This window comes from Asterias rubens, chromosome 7 (assembly GCF_902459465.1).
Source record: "Asterias rubens chromosome 7, eAstRub1.3, whole genome shotgun sequence".
NCBI classification, from domain to species: domain Eukaryota; kingdom Metazoa; phylum Echinodermata; class Asteroidea; order Forcipulatida; family Asteriidae; genus Asterias; species Asterias rubens.
In genome coordinates this window covers 14592227-14612636 of record NC_047068.1, presented here as the reverse complement: position 1 = coordinate 14612636, position 20410 = coordinate 14592227, and the positions used below count along the sequence as shown (strand labels likewise).

The 20410-nt window shown below is 37.5% G+C and overlaps 1 protein-coding gene across 5 annotated transcripts in view; it reads right to left on the bottom strand.

The window, feature by feature from the left end:
* Positions 1-2969: 2969 nt before the first annotated feature.
* LOC117292197 (small G protein signaling modulator 3 homolog) overlaps positions 2970-20410 on the bottom strand; it is a 41314-nt gene continuing 23873 nt past the window's right edge. Inside the window, exons 12-23 of one of the 5 annotated variants that reach the window (XR_004519272.1) lie at positions 19435-19500; positions 10382-10513; positions 9788-9842; positions 9320-9447; positions 7939-8094; positions 7195-7249; positions 6638-6746; positions 6083-6176; positions 5416-5621; positions 4779-4980; positions 4069-4474; positions 2970-3848 (exon numbers count right to left, since the gene is read on the bottom strand). Coding sequence is in view for 4 of the 5 variants with exons in the window: in XM_033774157.1 (XP_033630048.1) it covers positions 4403-4474; positions 4779-4980; positions 5416-5621; positions 6083-6176; positions 6638-6746; positions 7195-7249; positions 7939-8094; positions 9320-9447; positions 9788-9842; positions 10382-10513; positions 19435-19500 (1275 nt within the window). In the remaining variant the exon portion in view is untranslated. Of the gene's footprint in view, positions 4475-4778; positions 4981-5415; positions 5622-6082; positions 6177-6637; positions 6747-7194; positions 7250-7938; positions 8095-9319; positions 9448-9787; positions 9843-10381; positions 10514-13010; positions 13023-19434; positions 19501-20410 lie in introns of all 5 variants that reach the window. The other 4 variants (XM_033774157.1, XM_033774158.1, XM_033774159.1 and 1 more) reach the window with 4 other exon arrangements.

Sequence of the window (20410 nt, the reverse complement as noted above, 5' to 3'; positions counted from 1 at the left end):
GCTTCACAAAACTTGTTATTAAATCCCTGTTCTTTAAGAAAAAAGACTTCAAAATACACTTCCCCATGTTACGTGAAATGAAATGAGCTTGAACAAAGCTGTAGAATCCACAATTCAACATAAAAATGAAACAAAACCGGAGGGTGGCTTTTTATGATTTGGGGATAGTTTTGGTACACTGCTTTAAACAGTAGGATAATTTTTTATCTTTAAAAAGATTGATTGATAGTTAGCAAGAAACTATAATTAAAGCATCATCTTATAAATGTTTTTTTTTTTTAATAAGAAAACCAAACTAGCACACCCCTCTTAAACACAATAAGTGCTTGAAGATGCCCATAGATAAAGTGCTAAAATAAGAACTAAAAAAACCCATAAAGTGTCGGTTGCAAGAAGATATGATATAATACACAAATAGTGTGTGAGCAAATTCGGTTTATTCTGGGGAATTCTAAATAAACAAATCCTTTAAACAAAAATAAAAATTAAAACATACTTTGTACGATACATTGAACACAATTTTATACAAAAAAATCCCACTAAAATAAACAGCTGTGTGAATTTTTAAACATTGCACATTAGTTCACAATTATCCAAATTAAGTAGATCAAACAAATTAAACAAATGAATTTCTGGGTGATGCAGAGAAACAGATACACTTTTAGATAACAGATACATTAATTTGGAAGTTAACAATCGTCAACGTTTGGAAGTTAAGAGTATAGTACACATGTACCTATGGTGTACTTTAAAGGCAGTGGACACTATTGGTAATTACTCAAAATAATTATCAGCATAAAACCTTTTTTCTTTCATGGTTATCTCGCAACTCCGACGACCAATTAAGCTCAAATGTTCACAGGTTTGTCGTTTTATGCATAAAAAATGTTGAGATACACCAAGCGAGAAGACTGGTCTTTGACATTGCAAATAGTGTCCAGTGTCTTTAAGGCCAAATTTCATTGAGCTACTTAAAGGCAGTGGACACTATGGTAATTACTCAAAATAATTATTAGCATAAAACCTTACTTGGTGTCGAGTAATGGGGAGAATATCTGAATATTTCACCTTCATTTGTCTACAGCATCTCTAAGCAGATTTACTCTGCTGTTTATCTTAAATATCTAAGTACAAGTGAAATTTGAATAGTCTTTTTTTACCAGACTGTTTGTTAGTTACAGTACCTTACAGTACAAAACATAACCTTCCGAGGAACTCTACAAAGTTGAGCATTTTGAGCATTTTGAGCATTTGAGAAGAATAGACTGTGTGAGTCTCGAGTCGTATTTAAACATTTGGACTCGTCAAAGTGCCAAATTTGTTTCTTTCATGCATTAAAATAATGTGTGTGAGACTTGCACAGTTTATAACTGCAATACATGTTGAAAAAAAGAGAAACTACTCGAAATACTTAAGAAGTAAACGACAAAGAACATACCAATGCAAAAGTAACATTTGTGTTTTTCTTAAATACTTATTCAATCAAGCAAGATATACAGTGTCCTTCCGTTGACGAGATTGTTGTACTATTTTACATATTTTGTCTTTTGAAGGGGCTGTGTCGTCATGATCAAAGCAAACCTGTGGCTGTACACGATATTCTGTAATCTCACCCAGTTCCTGCACGCGCCCACACACTTTCCATAGATTTGATACGGAGGGACGGCACTCGGATGTAGTTGCTTGGTGAGAGTCCTTACTTCTGTGTGCAGCCAAAAGCCTGCTTTAATCATGACAACACAGCCCCTTTAATGGCTGTTATTATTATTACTAAATCCATTTTGTCATGGATTTTCACATTTATAGATCTAAGATCCCATCATTCTGAAGAAACATTGTTCTTCTCGCTCATGTAACAGTCGATCAAGGTGTTTAAAGTCTATTTACATTAGATTCCCAACCACAGTTTGTCTCTGGCCACAAGTAGCTCACTATGTTAGTTATTTGGTATGAGTGTATGCCTTCCCCACACAATGACAAACTTGTAAGTAACTTAACTGTTTTATAATAGTTCTGTATTCTGGTTGGCTGAAACACAGTCAATGGGAGACTTTTTGGTTGCGTAGTGGCAGCAGACTTACCAGGTAAAATCCATTGTTCTCTGTAAAGTGCGCATGCTATGAACTACCTAAACAATTTTACCTGGTAGTCTGCTGCCACCGGGCGGTCCAAAGACTCCCATTGTGATTTAATTGGTGAATTAAAACAGTTTAGTAAAACCCGGAAATGTTTCTTTTCATATTGCCCAAGTGATTTGATTTGAACTCGGCCTTTCTCTGTCATGAATAATTATAGAGGTTATGAATACTTAATTATGTCAATCAACCCTAGTGTAACCACACCATTTATACTACTACATAGTGAATACACAGTAAGTATGCGGTTGTTTTATATTATTTTAAATAACTAAACCATATCTGATGAAATATCTACCTTTACTATTTACATATTTACAAAGCACAAAAGTAAGCTTTTTTTCTCCAGTCTTCAAATATTATACATTCCATCCCTTAAAGAAGGATAGAGAAAACTTGTGAAGTCCCTGAATAGGCAGCTATTGCTACGGTGAAGGTTGGATTGCTGCATGTGCTGTCATCCTTAACAATATTTTCCCAACAGTCGTAGACGTAGCCGCCAGTTCGGATACGACCTTATATTGCAAAGTTGTACAACAAAAAGTCCTAATAAATAATGATGCCTTCAAACAGCTGATATATATTAACCATGGATCCTTTTCAATACCTCAGCCAGAACCATGGAGTTATATATAAGAACTAGAGGGCGCACTGGTGATGTTGCTTGCACAAACGCGACGGGACCGCAAGGGGACACGTGTGCCCATTCTGTGAATATGAATATGAAGTAAACGTTGGAACTTTTGTTTATTGAACGCAACGCAATGCTGTTTTGTCAACTTACAAAATGGCTGCACAAACACACGCTGTGCGATGCTGTTTTGTCAACTTAGAAAATGGCCCCATGCGCGCATGCCGGGGCCGCGTCAAGGCCAGTGCGCCCTCTAGTTCTTATATATAACTCTATGGCCAGAACCAACTGTTTTAACTGATAACCAAAGTACAGCATTGGTTTCTGAGTAAAGACCAGTTTACATGGGGCAGTTTGCAGGCAGCCAGTTCCAGGCAATCACTAAGAAGAAAATTCATTCAATTTAACCACATGTTCTAATACTATTTCACATGGTGTTACCGCAAACCTCTCTTAGTTTTTACTTCCACCATCAGAGTTTCAAATCCTACTTTAAAAATTCATTTCACATTTCAGTTTTCATATTGTTTTCCTGGTGATACTGAGTTACAGCTATCAAGAATGTATCAAGAATGTATCTGCCGAAGTGCTCCTTGTGCATGCAGTGCAGTTGGTTGCCTCCAAGTTGCTTGTATCATGGCCTTTGAAAAAATTATCCCCTTGCAATAATTCCTTAGTTAAACACTACAATAAGGGGCAGTCATATTGCTCAGAATGCACTGCTATTTGTTCATGAACACAAACCATTCCAAATCTCAAGGGTCATATTCCTCCAGGTTCAAACTCAAAGGCAGTGAGAGATTTGCTCAAAAGGAAAACTGGAAGCTTGTTCAAGTCCAACATTAAATGAACGCTCAAATATGATACAATTATTTATAAATTCATGCAGACGAAACAATGCCTCACTTCAATGACCTTGTGGATTGTTGACCTCATAGTAGGGTTTACTACAGCAGGGTTTACTGGTGTAGGGTTTACCGCAGCAGGGTTTACTGCTGTAGGGTTTACTGCTGTAGGGTTTACCGCAGCAGGGTTTACTGTTGTAGGGTTTACTGCAGCAGGGTTTACTGTTGTAGGGTTTACTGCAGCAGGGTTTACTGTTGTAGGGTTTACTGCAGCAGGGTTTACTGTTGTACATGTATGGCTAACTACAGCAGGGTTCACTGCTGCAGGTTTACTACAACAGGGTTCACTACTGTAGGGTTTACTTCACTACTGTAGGGTTTACTATAGCAGGGTTCACTGTAGCAGGGTCTACTGCAGCAGGGTTTACTGCAGCAGGGTTTACTGCTGTAGGGTTACCTGCAGCAGGGTTTACTGTTGTACATGTATGGCTAACTACAGCAGGGTTCACTGCTGCAGGTTTACTACAACAGGGTTCACTACTGTAGGGTTTACTTCACTACTGTAGGGTTTACTATAGCAGGGTTCACTGTAGCAGGGTCTACTGCAGCAGGGTTTACTGCTGTAGGGTTTACAGCTGTAGGGTTTACTGCAGCAGGGTTTACTACAGCAGGGTTTACAGCTGTAGGGTTTACAGCTGTAGGGTTTACTACAGCAGGGTTTACTGCTGTAGGGTTTACTGCAGCATGGTTCACTGCTGTAGGATTGACTACAGACTCGCGGTTGTAAGTCGTCAGAGGTCCCAGCTGAAGAGGTGGTGCTTGATGAGCATGTCTTGGACGCTATCTTTCAAGGTGGTAGGTCTCTGTTAAGACATCAAAAAAACAGATAAGGCAAGATTTTTATTTCATGCACTTAACCAACGTTATCTTAATTGTGACCGCTAAATGATGATGATGACTAAACCACAAAGGAAATTGACTGGGTAAATTTGAACCTGCAAGATCCGGATTAATGTGCCGGTGTATCAGGAGTAATTGTCCCTCGGCGATTCTGTCCCCCCATATGGCGAACTATGTACAAACTAATTCTGATAGCAATCACATGTGGCACACGGTTAACTGAGACTTGCTTTGAGATTTCTCAGCAAGTTCCGCCAGGCGACTTACCCCAATTCGTGGTTTACTGGCCTTGGCAATCGGAATCTCCCAATCCTGGGACAGGTTGAAAGCAAATCTAGACAGGACACGGAGCTCGCACTTGATCTGTACCCAGCCGGGGCTGCGCAGGAAGGACCAAGGGTGATACCACTTCTCAATGATGCCCTCGCAGGAACACAGACACTCCAGCCAAAGGTGAAGCACTTGCTCACTGTAAGATTGAAATCAGCAAGGTATAATGATAACAATAACGTATAAAGGGAACAAATCCATCAAAGTGTTTATAGCGCTAAATACAAACATATAACATATACATATTTACTAGGCATCTAAAATGACACAAATTTGTGCAACAAGGGTGTTTTTTCTTTCATTATCCTCTTGCAACTTAGATGACCAATTGAGTCAAAATTTTCACAGCTGTTACTTTATACATATGTTGAGATACACCAAGTGAGACAATGCTATTTGACAATTACCAAACGTGTCCAGCGCCTTTACGTGCCTAGCTCAAGGGCACAAGTAACATGACCTGGATTCGAACCCACACTCTACTGCTGACAACACAGGAGCTTGGGTCCTTGGGAACAAGACCACTTGGCCATGACACAAATGTGACAGAGATTAGGTCGAACGATACACTTACTTCAAACCCTGGCAGATGAGAGAGCGTAGCTTGACGTCCATCTGGGCATGAGCAGTGTCGTGGGTCAGATTGACCGATTGGACGGATCTATACAGGAGTTCCTCAGGGGTTAATACTTTGCCATCTTCATCCAGTCTGTAGGTCTTGCACAGGACCAATCTTGAGTAGACAGACTCAAAATCCTTCTCTACTTCTTTGCAGCTTGCCTGTGTTTGGAAAAATACAAAAACAACTTTATTGTCGCTGCAGGGGAACATTCTTTGGCCTCCTACATTAAAACACACCAATAGTAAATACCAAACCTGTAAAAGGGTGAATTGGTAGAATGGGTCGGGTCATTACCTATCAATTCAAGACGCTTTTGGACCTGACCATCACAAGTGAGCTGATTGAACTCCTTGAGAAACCCCCAGATCCCAAATGTAATGTAATTTAATTCATTATTTTTTTTAGATATGGGTTAACAAACTTTTGACTAATTAATAGTGAAAGAGTACATTAATTGTATGTTCATTACTTGCAAGTGGCAACCCCACAAACAACAGAAAACAATTGCATCCTGAAGAGTCCTCCTTCCCATTCTGATACCTGTATGGTCGTGCAATCTTTATGTTTCGTTTAACATAAGACACAACATGAAGGTGAATCGCTGAGAATCTGTACAAACCTCTTCAAGAAACAGCCAGGGATGACATGGCCCTCCCAGGATGGAAGGCTGCTTCAAACCATGCTCAAATATACCCTTTAATGTCGGACACAGCCTAAGGAACAAAAAAAAAAATCATCTTATGATACCACAACAAAATAAAGATAAGATAAAACAAGATTTGGGGTTGAACAAAGAAAAACGGACTAGAGCGAGATCGCCGCTCTACCAACTGAGCTATCTAGCCCTTTGTTGGCAATCTTCCTAGTTTGTCAATATCTTTGTTTGGGGGTGCCAGTCAGAAGCCATACAACCGTTAACTGCCGTATAGCTAAGATGTTTGCCTAGCATGAACTAGTGTAAGCAATACTTTCTGCTTAAGCAGCTCTATGAAACTAGGACATGGTCACATTTACATTTATTTTTATACATATTTTTATACATTGTATTTATATTTATACACAGTTTTTTAATGATTCCTGTAAGTGGCGGCTATCCGCTGTTGGATATCAATACATAAATAAAATACAAAAAAATAAAAATAAAAACAATAAATGACAAAGACTTTATACTTACGTTCCCCTGACTAAATCTGTGATGGTTTCTGTAACTGTGTCATCTCCAGCACTTGTGTACTGTTTGCTTCTCTCGTCTAAAAGCTCAACAAACTTAGCTGGAAACCAACCTGTAAAAATATTCATTCCATGTTAAAGGGAAGGTACACATTAGTAATCAGTCTTAAAATTAATGGCAACAAAAAAACTAGGTTAGAAGCCTACAGCAGCTTTAGATAGTATTAAGCGTTTCTAAGTAATGTGGTTATGTTAAAAGATTTGAATCTGAGAAGAGTTAAGGCCCGGTCAACAGGCCCCGATAACGAGAACAAAAACGAGAACGTTAAACATGCACGCCCTCGATTGGTTGAATAAGTGTGGGCGTATTCTGTGTGGAGCATTTCAATCATTAGAATGCGTTCTTTTTGAGTCATTATTGTTATCGTTATCGCTGCAGTGTGACTCTGCCTTTAATGTCAGAGGGAAGGGATTTAAACTGGTCACTATAGAGACCGTTCGACTCATGAAAGAGTTTCTGCAGGATCAAAAAGTAACAAATTTACGTTTGTGGATTCTCACCTCTGAGTCCATTGAGCTCACCCACCCAGCAATGTTCATCCTTCTGTGAAATGATCTACAACAATACAAGAAGAAAATAACAATCAATGAATGCAGTAATGATAGAATCCAGCCTGAAACTTAAACATTGCTTTAGATGGGAGTATTTGAAGCCATTATACACTTTCGGTACAGAAACAAACAAAAAAGTTCACAGATTTACAAATAATTTACAGGGTTTACAGAAGGTAATGGTGAAAGACTTCTCTTGAAATATTGTTCCATGAAATGCTTTATCAATTCTCGATAGCGAGAATTACGGATTTATTTTAAACACATGTCATGACATGGCGAAACGTGCGGAAACAAGAGTGGGTTTCCCCGTTATTTTCTCCCGACTCCGATGACCGATTGAGGCTAAATTTTCACAGGTTTGTTATTTTATATATAAGTTGTGATACACGAAGTGTGGGCCTTGGATAATACTGTTTACCGAAAGTGTCCAATGGCTTTAAACTTCCAAACTATATTGAGTTTTAGGTGGGCTAATTGTTTCTTCAAATACTTGAGTTTAAAGTAGTTTATGGCTACAAAAATTATACTGTATTTTTTTGGAAGTAAAATAGAGCTACAAAGTTGTGTCCCGCTGCAAGCTTTGTATGGTTAGCCAGTCAAAGGTGTCTGTTGATAGACAGATGCTTTGAAGGGCATTGTTAGCAAACACTAACGAGACAAACTAAGGCTTTAGTAATCTATTTGACTTACAGTGATGATGTCATTTTTGCGGAAGCCAAGTTCATCGTCGTCGTGTCTCTCAAAGTCCAGCAGCGCTTTGGCCCTCCTCCTTCTGTTTCTTGTCACATCAACGAACTGTTCATGGTCCTTCTGGTGGCTCTCCAAGGAGTAATCAGGAATCAGAGGCTGTTCAAATAATGGAAGCCAAGATTAATAATAGAAACAATAATAACAGTGGCGGCTTCTTATAAAGCGCACACAGGCCTGGAATTTCATCTTTGAACATGTTGAAAGGAGAAGGCAACGTTCATTTTGCAAAGGGCAATTCCATTGGAAAATCCAGGAAACTTTGGAAGGAAGCCAAGGCCAAGACCATGGCCTCTGTGGCTTGCAGGTAATTCCAGGCCTGTGCTCATATCCATCACTCAGTGACGCTCAATGCATCAGTTTTTAGTACTGGGCCAAAAGTTTGTTTACTAGACCTGTCCCCGATTTCACGAAGCGCTGCGACGCGTCGCAAGTGCAAGTTGCAACCGGTTACACGTCGTAAGTTGCGCTGCGTATGAAATCCATTTCATCAAAGTTATGATGCGTTGGATACATCGCAAGTTCCTTGACAACGTGGAAGAACACGTCGTAAGAATGCTATGTTTCATTTGTTTACGCACAAAATGCATGAAAGGACATAACAATTACCACACGTAACTTCCGTGAACCAATCGGGAAAACACTAGACAACAAATGGAAATTTACCCTCCCCCCCAAAGAAAAAAAAAAGGACGGGTAAAGGAAACAAACACATGCATAACAAACGAACTCACAAACTAAAACAACTCAACAAATTAATAATTATAAACCAACCCAAAAACCCAAACCTAAACACTAGTCCGAAATGGTTGAGTGTCTGCCATCTTGAATTAACTATAATACACGACTGTTTCATGACCAAGCTGTACACAACATAAAACAGCCGCAGAACTTTAGCAGTTCATCCTCGTCCAAAAGGTTGTTTTTATTAAGAATGAAATTAGTTTGTATTGCGACTCGTCGCGCTTACGACGTGTTTGGTGAAATGGATTGTGGAACTCGTTGCAGCCGCGACGTGTGGATTGTGGAACTCGTTGCAGCCGCGACGTGTCTTAGGTCTGCGACGCTTCGCAAACCCTGCGATGAGTTTCGTGAAATCAGGGGGCAGTAACAGTACAAGTTAAACAAGTGCTAGAAGAAGATCTTAATCCATCTGTTTTATGTGTAACACACTTTCAATGCTAAACAGAATTGTAAGATATTTATCAGATTCAAAGCCACAATTTTGTTCACAACAATATTACCAGTGAGTTATTGTTTTTGAGTTGATTAAACAATTGTTTAATCCCTCTCTGTTAATCCCTTACTAATCTCCTTCACTCACTATTTTAGCATTCTTTGGATCAATGGATTGGAAGTGTCGTCCGATCTGCAGGATGGACTCTCTGAGATCAGAGACCAGCTCCGTCTGTCGAATATTCTTGGCTTTCAGATCATCACTCTCATTCAGCCCTGTGTAACAGAGAAGAGGTCTTGGGTTTTAGTGTAGGTCTTGGGTTTAGCGAAGTGGTATATTTCCTTGCATGTTACCTGGACCAGAGCTGTTTATTTAGAAAGTTGCAACAACTTGCGATTGGAAGCAATTGTGTGTAAGGAAAACCCATGGGAGAACACAGGTCGACAGACTAGTGTGCCCACTGCATTGTGCTGCAATTGGACCGAAAATAGCTTCCAGTAACCACCTGATCGGTCCCTCTATGTTGCAACTCTCCCAATACACAGCTCTGACCCGGATGCGAACAACCTTAGATAGTTAGATTTTTTTAGGTTCACTAGTTTCATCACAACTCACCAAATAGGCTTCCCATGAATGACTTTTTCCTGTGAAGCTGTCTTTTGTGAATATGCTGGGGGAAGAAAGTGGAAACATTAATGTGATTCAACACTTTAGAAACCATTCATGACTGTATACTCATCACAAAAGGCCACGACATTGCTAACATTGCTCATTTCTTCAACCAAACATGTTGTCAGTAAAAATGTCAATAGAAATAACACGAAACATTTACTTTTGTGTTTTGGAAAGTTTCAGATCTGGACATATGTCCTCTACTTTGACCTTTTTGTGCTGATGGAAGTAGGTCAAACCTTGCTGTCTTTGCGGCCACTATGGGCATTTTGAAGACGGAAAAAAGGAAACCTGCATAAATATTATTAATTTTAATATCAATCTCTGCCCACACAGGTATCCATTTACCACTGGGCGATGAGAAGCATGATTAGGATTCGAACCCACAACCTGTTGATGACTCAGGAACCAGAGCTCGAGTCTGATGCAATAAACTGCTCTGCCACGACATACCTCGCAATAAAGACAAATAGTTCCGTTTTACCCTGAATCGGTACATTAAAAACACAAACCTTTTAACCGTTTTTGTTCACCAACCTGCTTTGGTAGATTTCCTGTATTTTCTGGATTAACAATGGCCCCCTGCTCGGCCATTAGGTAAGCCAAGTGCTTACGTCGGTGGGTGTCGACAATGATGTCAGTTAAAGATGCCGAATGTTTCATCCCGACCTAAGAGAAAATACCATACCAGAAAGAAAAAACGTTTAAAAGTTTGAATTGTTTTAAAACAGAAAAAGGACTCAACTACATGTTGTTAGCAATCTTCAGAGCTATCATGAAGCGGCATGCACTAAACTGTACTACTTTGCACATGACCACTACATAAAATCCACCACAAACCAATGGCATGTTGTGATTTGATTTGATTGTCCAACATAATTTGTACAAAGCCAAAGCAATATAGACTCATGTCTGAAGTGTGGCTATGGCTACATCGCAGCATCATCATGCGCTGAAGTATAGGTCTTCCTTAGCTACACCCTTAGCAACAGTTGTAGCATAAGCTATAGCTGCTAATTGAGGTATGGCTTTACTTGGTATTTGCTGGGGATCAATAATTACATGCACTAGTTTGACACAACTCTTCCATTTTCAGTGGTTGAATCTGCTTCACACATACACAATGATTAGTCACAATTATTTCTTAGGGTGAGAGTTGGGGGTTGGGATCCCACCATCTAAAACACTTTTCACACAAGAGCAAGTTAGCAGGAGTCGACCATTGCTGAATTATTGTGAATTATTACAAATTGCACTTCATGTGAAAGGACAATAATGTTTGAACTATCAAGAGTCCCTTGTTATCTCAAATTTGTCGTCCTTTAAGGACATTTAAAAAACATTGTTGTGTTCTCCCACAGAGTGCATTTTGTAAATTTTCACAGCTACATGTATGTTACAATATGCTAAAACAAGAGACCTTTGCTAAATTGCTTCCGTGTGAAAAGGGCTTTAACAAAACACTCCATCTATGTAACTGTAGTACCAGGAGGGGTGTTGGGGGAGAGGGTTTAACAACAAACTCTGCCACACATTGCCAAGACACACAGGTAGGCCTACTTGTCAAAGCTCTGTAACAAACTTGTGTCTACTATAAATATTCATGCGTCTCTAATTACACAGGCATGTTGCAGTGTTAGTACGCATTCACTTAAAGAAGTTCTCTCATGCTTGCTAAATCTAATTTTTTTGTTTCCATGTTTAAAACAAAACGCTGAGCTTAACATAAACAGTGCAAAATCAGGTTCACGACAGCCAAGCGGACGAAATGGCCTGGAATAATGGGCCCGCATATAAGCCCCTGAAGCTTTGAAGAAAAATTACACTCTAGCATCGGTTAGTGTTTAAACAGTTTTAGTTAGTTCGTTAAAATGGGTTTAACTCACTTCATATTAATTTGGTTTCACTACAACTACAACATAAAGACTACAAACTATATATTTCACCATAGAAATATGTATGAAATAAAATGCACGCTAAAACTACTAGTTGATGTTTTGTTTTAGCTATTATTGGAAATACTACAACTACATGATCAATGATAAGTACAACTAAAAGTGCACTTGGTAAAGTCTAATACATTTTAAGCTAACTGAGTCCACTATTAAAAGCTTTGTGTTTTTATTTAAAATAAAAAAATAAAATAAAAACAGCGAAAAGGGTTACAGGGGAGAAGACACGTGGAATGGATCTTATTCCAGCAGTGTAGATCTTATCTGAACTTTTTGTTATAATTGTCTACTGTTCGAAAAAAAAAAATCTATAAATCAATCTTATAGGTCATGACATTTTATTTAAGTAATCTGAAATAAATGTTAATTAGTAATCAACCGAGATTATCTCTTAATGTTAATGTAAGGAACGTCCAAAGTTTCAATATTTTCTAGGTTGTACACAGGAGTCCTTTTGAGGAACTTTCCCCCACCCCAAAGTAAATTTTTAAAAAATCTTTTAATAATTGTGTATATTGTTTAATTATCAACATTTTGCAAACTTGTTAAAGTTGTATGTGGTCCCCTACCCTACTTTGTGCGGGTCTTTCTCGAAGACTAAATGAGAACAAAACACACATGTGTGTTGTTTGTCATTTATACCATCTACAAGTCCTTTTGGTTGGGAAGCAGTTTGCAACAGCTAATTCTATTTTCTCATACTTTGTATGATTGGAAACGGTTGAAAATTTGGACGGTCCCTTACCCCTTGAAAAATTGACAACTAAGTTTGAGAAATACAAGAATAATATCTTCACTTAAAGTGAGTGCTGCATTCAAAATGACAATTAAAATGGTAGCTTTTTAAAGTAAGAACAAAAGTGTGAATCTATCAACTAACTGTTTTGTGCTAAATCCTTAATCAAATATTAGCCCAAAATGCAAATTTATGAAATCAGGTAAATTAACTCACATGCATTTAATTATTGCATTAGTAGTAAATATTTTTTATTAATATTACTCGGTAGTTTACATTCGCATGCCGAAGTTCACATTTTACCTTTGTGTAGTTTTACAGATTTACGAAAGTAGAAACCCTTTCACTCTAAAACAATGTCTAGCGACACAAACAAATTAAAAACAAATAAGCAAGGAAATAGGGGTTGCTGGTCACAAGAAAAGCGGACGAGAAGATGCTCTTAAAAATATTAAACGGTTTAAATTTGATAACTGACCTCACAAGCCTTCTATGGAAATGACAGGCATAGTCAAGTGGAGCAGGAAAGGAATGAGATAAAAGGTAAGATTGTAGTTTATAGGATTTGAGGCATTGCATGGTGAGGTATCAATGTATATTTGGTTTGCGGTAACACCATGTGTGTATCTACTTGCCAGGTAGAGTTGTTCTGACGATGACTAGAGCAAGCTAGTCGAAACGTTGAGACCAATTTCAGAACTGACTCCGCGGCAGTACAGTTATTACGATCCTATAAGCTAAAGTAGTAGTCCAGTCTAATTTCTATACCATCCGCCCTGGTAATAGTTAAAAGCAGGCTAGTTCTTTTCAGAACTCAGAAGTCTCCCGAACCTCCGATTATCTACTCCACGGCAGTAGAATAAAGCAAGACAGTTCCCTAAGAACAACTCTACCTGGCAAGTAGATACACACATGGTGTTACCGCAAACCAAATATACAAGATTGTAGTAGTTATTATCAGAGTTTGGTGATATATAACTGCATTTATAATAAGCCATTGTAAGTTAGATTTAAAATACCCCCAAAAAACTAAAATTCCTAATCCCAAACTTATTGGGTGTAAATTTGTACATATTTTGTTCATATTTGTAATTTCTGAACTTTAACTGAATGGTAAGCTTTTTTTGCAAAACTTATTTCCAGAAACTGCTACAAAGTATAAAAACAACACAGTTTGATGTGAAGGGGCTGCTAAAAACGCTCATATTATCCTTGTTCTGATCATAAGGTAGCTCATACATGTAAGTTATTGTCAATTTGTATCTTATCTTTACCATTTTCACATTAAAGGCAGTGGACACTATTGGTAATTGTCAAAGACTAGCCTTCACAGTTGCTGAATCTCAACATATGCATAAAATAACAAACCTGTGAAAATTTAAGCTCAATCGGTCATCGAACTTGCGAGATAATAATAAAAGAAAAAACACCCTTGTCACACGAAGTTGTGTGCATTTAGATGGTTGATTTCGAGACCTCAAGTTCTAAATCGGAGGTCTTGAAATCAAATTCATGGAAAATTACTTCTTTCTCAAAAACTACGTTACTTCAGAGGGAGCTGTTTCTCACAATGTTTTATACCATTAACCTCTCCCCATTACTCGTCACCAAGAAAGGTTTTATGCTAATAATTATTTTGAGTAATTACCAATAGTGTCCACTGCCTTTAACCATTATATCATATCTGAATGATGAAATAGGTTGATAATAGATAACTGCATTCATAAGCTATTTGTAAGTTTGATTTGAAGTATGTCTTGTACAACTCATTTTTTACTCTGCAACTTTTTGTGTGTAAAGTTTTTACATATTTTTGAAAGTTTTTAAAATATCCACCTTTACCATTTTCACCTTTTCCACAATATATTAAATACAAAAATGCAAAAGTCAAGTAAATGTATACTGCAAGTATTTTTAAATGTACCGGTAAACGTCCATATGAACACATATGTGTTTCACTGGACATGTACATACATGTACATGTATTGAACTGCATATTCAGTTTGCGGTTACACCATGTTCATGTATCTTTGCTGTGTAGATTTATTCTTTGAGAGCTAGTCTTGATATTTATTCAACTGCCACGAACTAGAGCTTGGGGAAACTACTTATCTCTGAAAAGAACTGCCCTGCTTATTAAGTACTACCTTGGGAGGTAGGAAATTGGCGGGGACTACTATTTTCGCTTAGTCTCTGCCAATTTCCTACCTTCCCAGGATAATAAGCAGGGCAGTTCTTTATAGAGTTAAGTAGTCTCCCGAAATAAAATAGCAAGACAATTTCTCAAAGAACAAATCTTCACAGCAAATTAGATATATTTACACATGGTGTTTAAACAACGTGAATATACATTTGATACGTCACCATGTAACGCCCCAAACCCCTGCTTTAAAGCATCACAGACAACTGTCTGCAATGCTCCAAGCTTTTTCCTTTTTTGTCCTTGAATATAATTATTCAGGGAGAATAATCCCTTTAATGAGGAAAAATCATCCCATATTATTAAATCAGGAAATTAAAAATAAAATAAAATTGAGTAATATGTAACTTGGAAGCTTCGTCCAAGCTTTTTCTATTGTACACACATTGTAGCCATTTTGTACTCTGCCACTCAATAGTTTGAATACAACCTAGTTGCATTGTACATCTAAATGACATTGCCTATCAGATACACATTAACAAAAACAACATGAACAAAAATAACAAAACATTCTGTAAAATTGGAAGACCCTTTGAGGGCTTGAATTTGGAAGGAAAATCCGCAAGACTGCAGGGCTTGTATTGTAGCTCACACAATAAACTGAACAAATAGTAATACAAGACCAGAATCAAAATAAGAGGGAAAAACCAGAGGACAATCTATCAGTACAGTTCAAAGGCAGTGGACACTATTGGTATCTCAAAATAATTATTATCATAAATCCTTTCTTGATTACAAGTATTGAGGAGAGGCTGATAGTATAAAAACATTGTGAGAAACAGCTCCCTCTGAAGTGTGTAGTTTTCGAGAAAGAAATAATTTACCACGAGTTTTGATTTCGAGACCTCAGATTTAGAATTTGAGGTCTCGAAATCAAGCATCTGAAAGCACACAACTTTGTGTGACCATGGTGTGACAAGGGTGTTTTTTCTTTCATTAATTCATCATTGAGTTCAAAGTTTCACAGGTTTGTTATTTTATGCATATGTTGAGATACACCAAATGTGAAGACTAGTCTTTGACAATTAATTACCAATAGTGTCCAGTGTCTTTAACAAATAAACTGTTTGTTTTTTAAAAAGCACTAAGACATAATGAAATGTAATTATTATTGTTACCAGTTGTTTGTGCATACACAAATTGTACACACATTTTTTATTTCATCATTTGGATTTTGGAGTTCACATTAATATAAAATTTATCAAGATAAATACTTTGGATGCAAAGTAGGCATTTGTGCATGTACACAAATGGTACACAATGTATGTACTGTGTAATAATAGAATTGTGAACAATATGGTCTAATAAATAAAGCGATTTGTAATTGATAGCATTGAGGTTCTGTGCCATTGCGACACACCCTTATCATGCTGTATGTAGCTATTTTGTTCATGTCAGGTGCCCTGTATTCACACAGTGAATAAACAATCACACACAATAAAGGGAACAATTCAATCCAGTCATGGTTTGGTCGGGTCACAATAGGAGACTTTCCAACGCTAGGCGGCAGCAGACATACCGGGTAAATTTCCATTGTTTACGTAGTTCTGAACATGCGCATAATTCCGAGAACAATGGATTTACCCGGTAAGTCTGCTGCCCTCTATCGTCCCAGAAAGTCTCCCATTACAGACAAGATATGTTCCTTGGAAAAGAGTGTGAACATTTTATTGAGCACAAGGGCTGACCTACATGTACATATGGTGTAGGCTCCAATAGACTTTTCAGGTCTTATTTATAAACAACAATTTCAGCTTTTTCGAAGGGCTAAAAAAATCAGAAAACATATTTAAGTGGGATGAATATCATGCCTGCAATTAAGTGGGAACAAAACCAGTTATCTGTGCCAAGTAAATGCAACATGAATAAAAAAAATATAAAAAAATTAAAGCATTTTTTTTTTGAAAATATAAATTGAGCCTCTGGAGCTACGGAGCTACAAGTAAGATGCCACCAATAAACAAACTATCTCACCAGCTTTTATATGCATTACACATGAAAGTCTTACCAGCTTCAAGAGTAAACCAAAACCAAATGAAGATGATTTTTCTAGGAGTTTTATTTTAAACATAATAAAGGCTTTAACCATAAATGTCTACTGCCACCTCTCCATACTTACTGATAATGAACTGTGCATAATGATTCACATGTAAATGAACACCATAGCCATTTCTTACCCCCAAACAGACCTTACATAGGTTCACATTTAAGTGTAACAACCACAGTGTACGTAACACACACACAGGGACGGATACAAAATATCACCATTAGACCCAGGTTCCACAAGGATATATGATGGGTCCACAGCCTGTATTGTACACATTGCTACAGCTAGTCCAGATTGGGAACTTAAACAATGAGTTACAATTTTAATTATGAAATATTTTCAATAACTTACCTGAACAAAATAATTACTTGGAAACACACAAGTTTTGTTTGTTTCTGTGACCAACTTATTTTTTTTAAACATCGCCCAGGAGAAATACAATCCAGACTGACAAAAACAGGAACAACAACACTATGCCAACAAAAACAGGACATTTTCTACAAGGTGTCTTCCACAGGAAATTCTTCCCATCTGTACTACACTATACCTCTACCACCTTGCATCCAATAAGGATATCTCTTATTCCAATTCTGTGAGCACATACTAATCAGCATAGAATAGAATCTGCATTGCCTTTGCACGATTGTGTTCCAGCAACATCATGTTTCTGCATCGACTGTGCACTGAAATACGCATTTCTTATTTGATTTCCTATGCTGTTGTTGCTGTTTGTTTACTTGATAAGCAAGTCACTTTATTGAGCTGACCCACCATAAAAATGAGTGCAAATTTTACTTCCCTAAAAGTTCTACTGAGTCATGTGTAGTTAAGGACAAAACACCACTTCACCAGGGCCCAATATTAACCAGTAGAAAGAACACCATCGGATCAACACTGATCAAACAATGTATTTTGATTAGTCTACTTCTATCATACGGCATGACACTTGACTCTAGGGGAAAAAAGTAGGACAGTTCTGTTTGAGTACAGCGTGTGACTTTCATTTGCAATGATTGGATTTGTATTTGCAAAAAAATCTAGGCAGCTTATTTGCATATTTACATAATTATATGCACACAATTAATTCAAAATTTGTCGATCAAACCTACTGATCTTTTAAAACCTGGTTTGACATTTTATCTGTCGTGATTGGATGCAGAATTATTCAGAAAGGATGAAGAATTATTCAGAAAATTTGTTTGCAGTGCTGCAAATTAGCTGCGCATCTAATTTGCAAACTATGCAACTTTGAAGGCTTTTCACTAATTATTTTTCAGTAGATTTTTAGTCTCTCTGAAATGCATAGAAGTAAAAGAAAAAAATAATTGTAGCAATTAGTGGCAGGTAAGGTTAAGCAATAAACTGGCTAGATTAGTTGGACTTTTGTATAATTTTGTTCATGGCTACTTAATGACAGTTTGCAGATTTTTCTGAGGACAAAACATATCAGGAAAGTAGGGAGTAAATATCCAGCTTGTCAGTTGTATATTCAGCCGGAATAAAATTTGTGGACAAATTTAATTATGGGGCGTTTTTATCCAAGTTATTTTATCTTGGATCTGTATAACTATCAGGGGTTGTTATCAGCTAGTATTGTTAATGTATTACTATTTGTTTTTTATTGGGAATTCCTGGTCAGGATCCGGGTCAATTCTAATCCAGCTTTTTGACAAGTAGTCTTTCAGGACAGCCAAATAGAAAGCTACAGCAGTTTTTAACATGAACTGTACAAAAAAATAGGCAATAACTGTCAAAAATAGGCAACAGGTAGCCTTGTTTCAAAGACCAACAGATCTTGGTCTGAAATTCAGTCATTTGAGTCACACAGTCATGCGATGAGGGTAAGATTAAAGGACATTGAAACAGGACTACTACAGGGATAGATTGCTCAGTTTTTAAGAACAATTTTACCTCATTTAATTTAGAGCTTCTTAAACTCTCTCTGCTTAGAAGACTAACATAGACGAGTACCAGTCACAAAGATAAATTTGGCTGGTAACCCATTTCTACTTAAAGACACTATTGGTAATCGTCAAATACCAGTCTTCTCACTTGGTGTATCTCAACATGTGCATAAATCAACAAACCTGTGAAAATTTGAGCTCAATCGGTCATCGAACTTGCGAGATAATAATGAAAGAAAAAAAGACCCTTGTCACACGAAGTTGTGTGCGTTTAGATGGTTGATTTCGAGACCTCAAGTTCTAAATCTGAGGTCTCGAAATCAAATTCATGGAAAATGACTTCTTTCTCGAAAACTATGGCACTTCAGACGGAGCCGTTTCTCACAATGTTTTATACCATCAACCTCTCCCCATTACTCGTCACCAAGAAAGGTTTTATGCTAATAATTATTTTGAGTAATTACCAATAGTGTCCACTGCCTTTAAGCAAATTGTCTCTGTGATAAGCAAACTCAAACTGTTCTAAGCAGCCTTTAAACAAATCTGTCTTCTTGTACTCCAAACATCTTTTACGCAAACTAACGAGGAACTCTAAAAAAGAAGATGCCAATGAGATTGATATGCAAATTAGTATGCCCTCACTCGCCAATGTTATCACCTTTGACCCCTGATATCACCTGTGACCCCCGATGGCCTAGTCCCCGTGTATGGTGACCAGTGACAGTTAGGGTCAGCTGAATGTTAGACTTACCCCGCACAGAAGACAAAATGTGTGTGTACACCACGGTAAGGCAACTGATACAGCTTCTGTTTGCTGCTGGAGTTACACACACACATAATATTTTTGGGGTTACGCTCAACTTTGAAGAAAATCAAGAAATAGTTCCACTTTTCCACTCAAAATTTATAACATTTGAAAAATCAAACAGAGCATTAACACCGTAAACCACACAGTTTGCACTGGGAGAATAAACAGCTAAATTTGTTTTGTTTTCTCGGAGTTCACAGTGTTTGATACAAATGGGAAAATTTGGAAGTGGTTTACCGTCTTTACAGTATAGAATTCCAATCAATTCTGACTAGCCCTCAAAAGAAAAAAAATCTCTTCAAAGTTAGTCATTCTAAAGTACAGTCTCAAATAAAGTTTCCAACTTTTTTAAACCAACATTATTTCAGTTTATGCTAAAAATAACAACACCTCAACTAACAGGGCCCATTTTAATGGCTCTGCTTACTGTAAAACTCTGCGCTTGCAATCACCATTCTTTGCTTACTGTGCAAGCAAAATATTTCTGTGCTAGCTGTGTATTAAAGTGAAGTTAACAAAGAGTACACACACGCAATTCTGCTTCTGTAAGCATTGACTCTTTGCTTACGGTAAGCAAAGCCATAAAACTGATGAAGTCCTAGACATAGAAATGTTCCATACTACTGCATGTCCAAAACCAGTGTTTTGAAAATGTAATTTTTTTAATGAACATAACATACCGGTGACGGTGTCAATTGTTGTTTTCTGAACACCATTCTCGTTGATATAGCAGCCATACAGTATTACACACAATACCCCATTATAGTTCCATCAAAATATCAGCACCCGGACATTTCTATAGAGTGTTTGATATTGGAGTGATAATAATGCAGATTGATGGACTTATTACTGAGCCGGAACTGTCCACGTGGCCCCATTTCGGACTAATCCATTCACAGACTGTGGATTTTTTCACTGA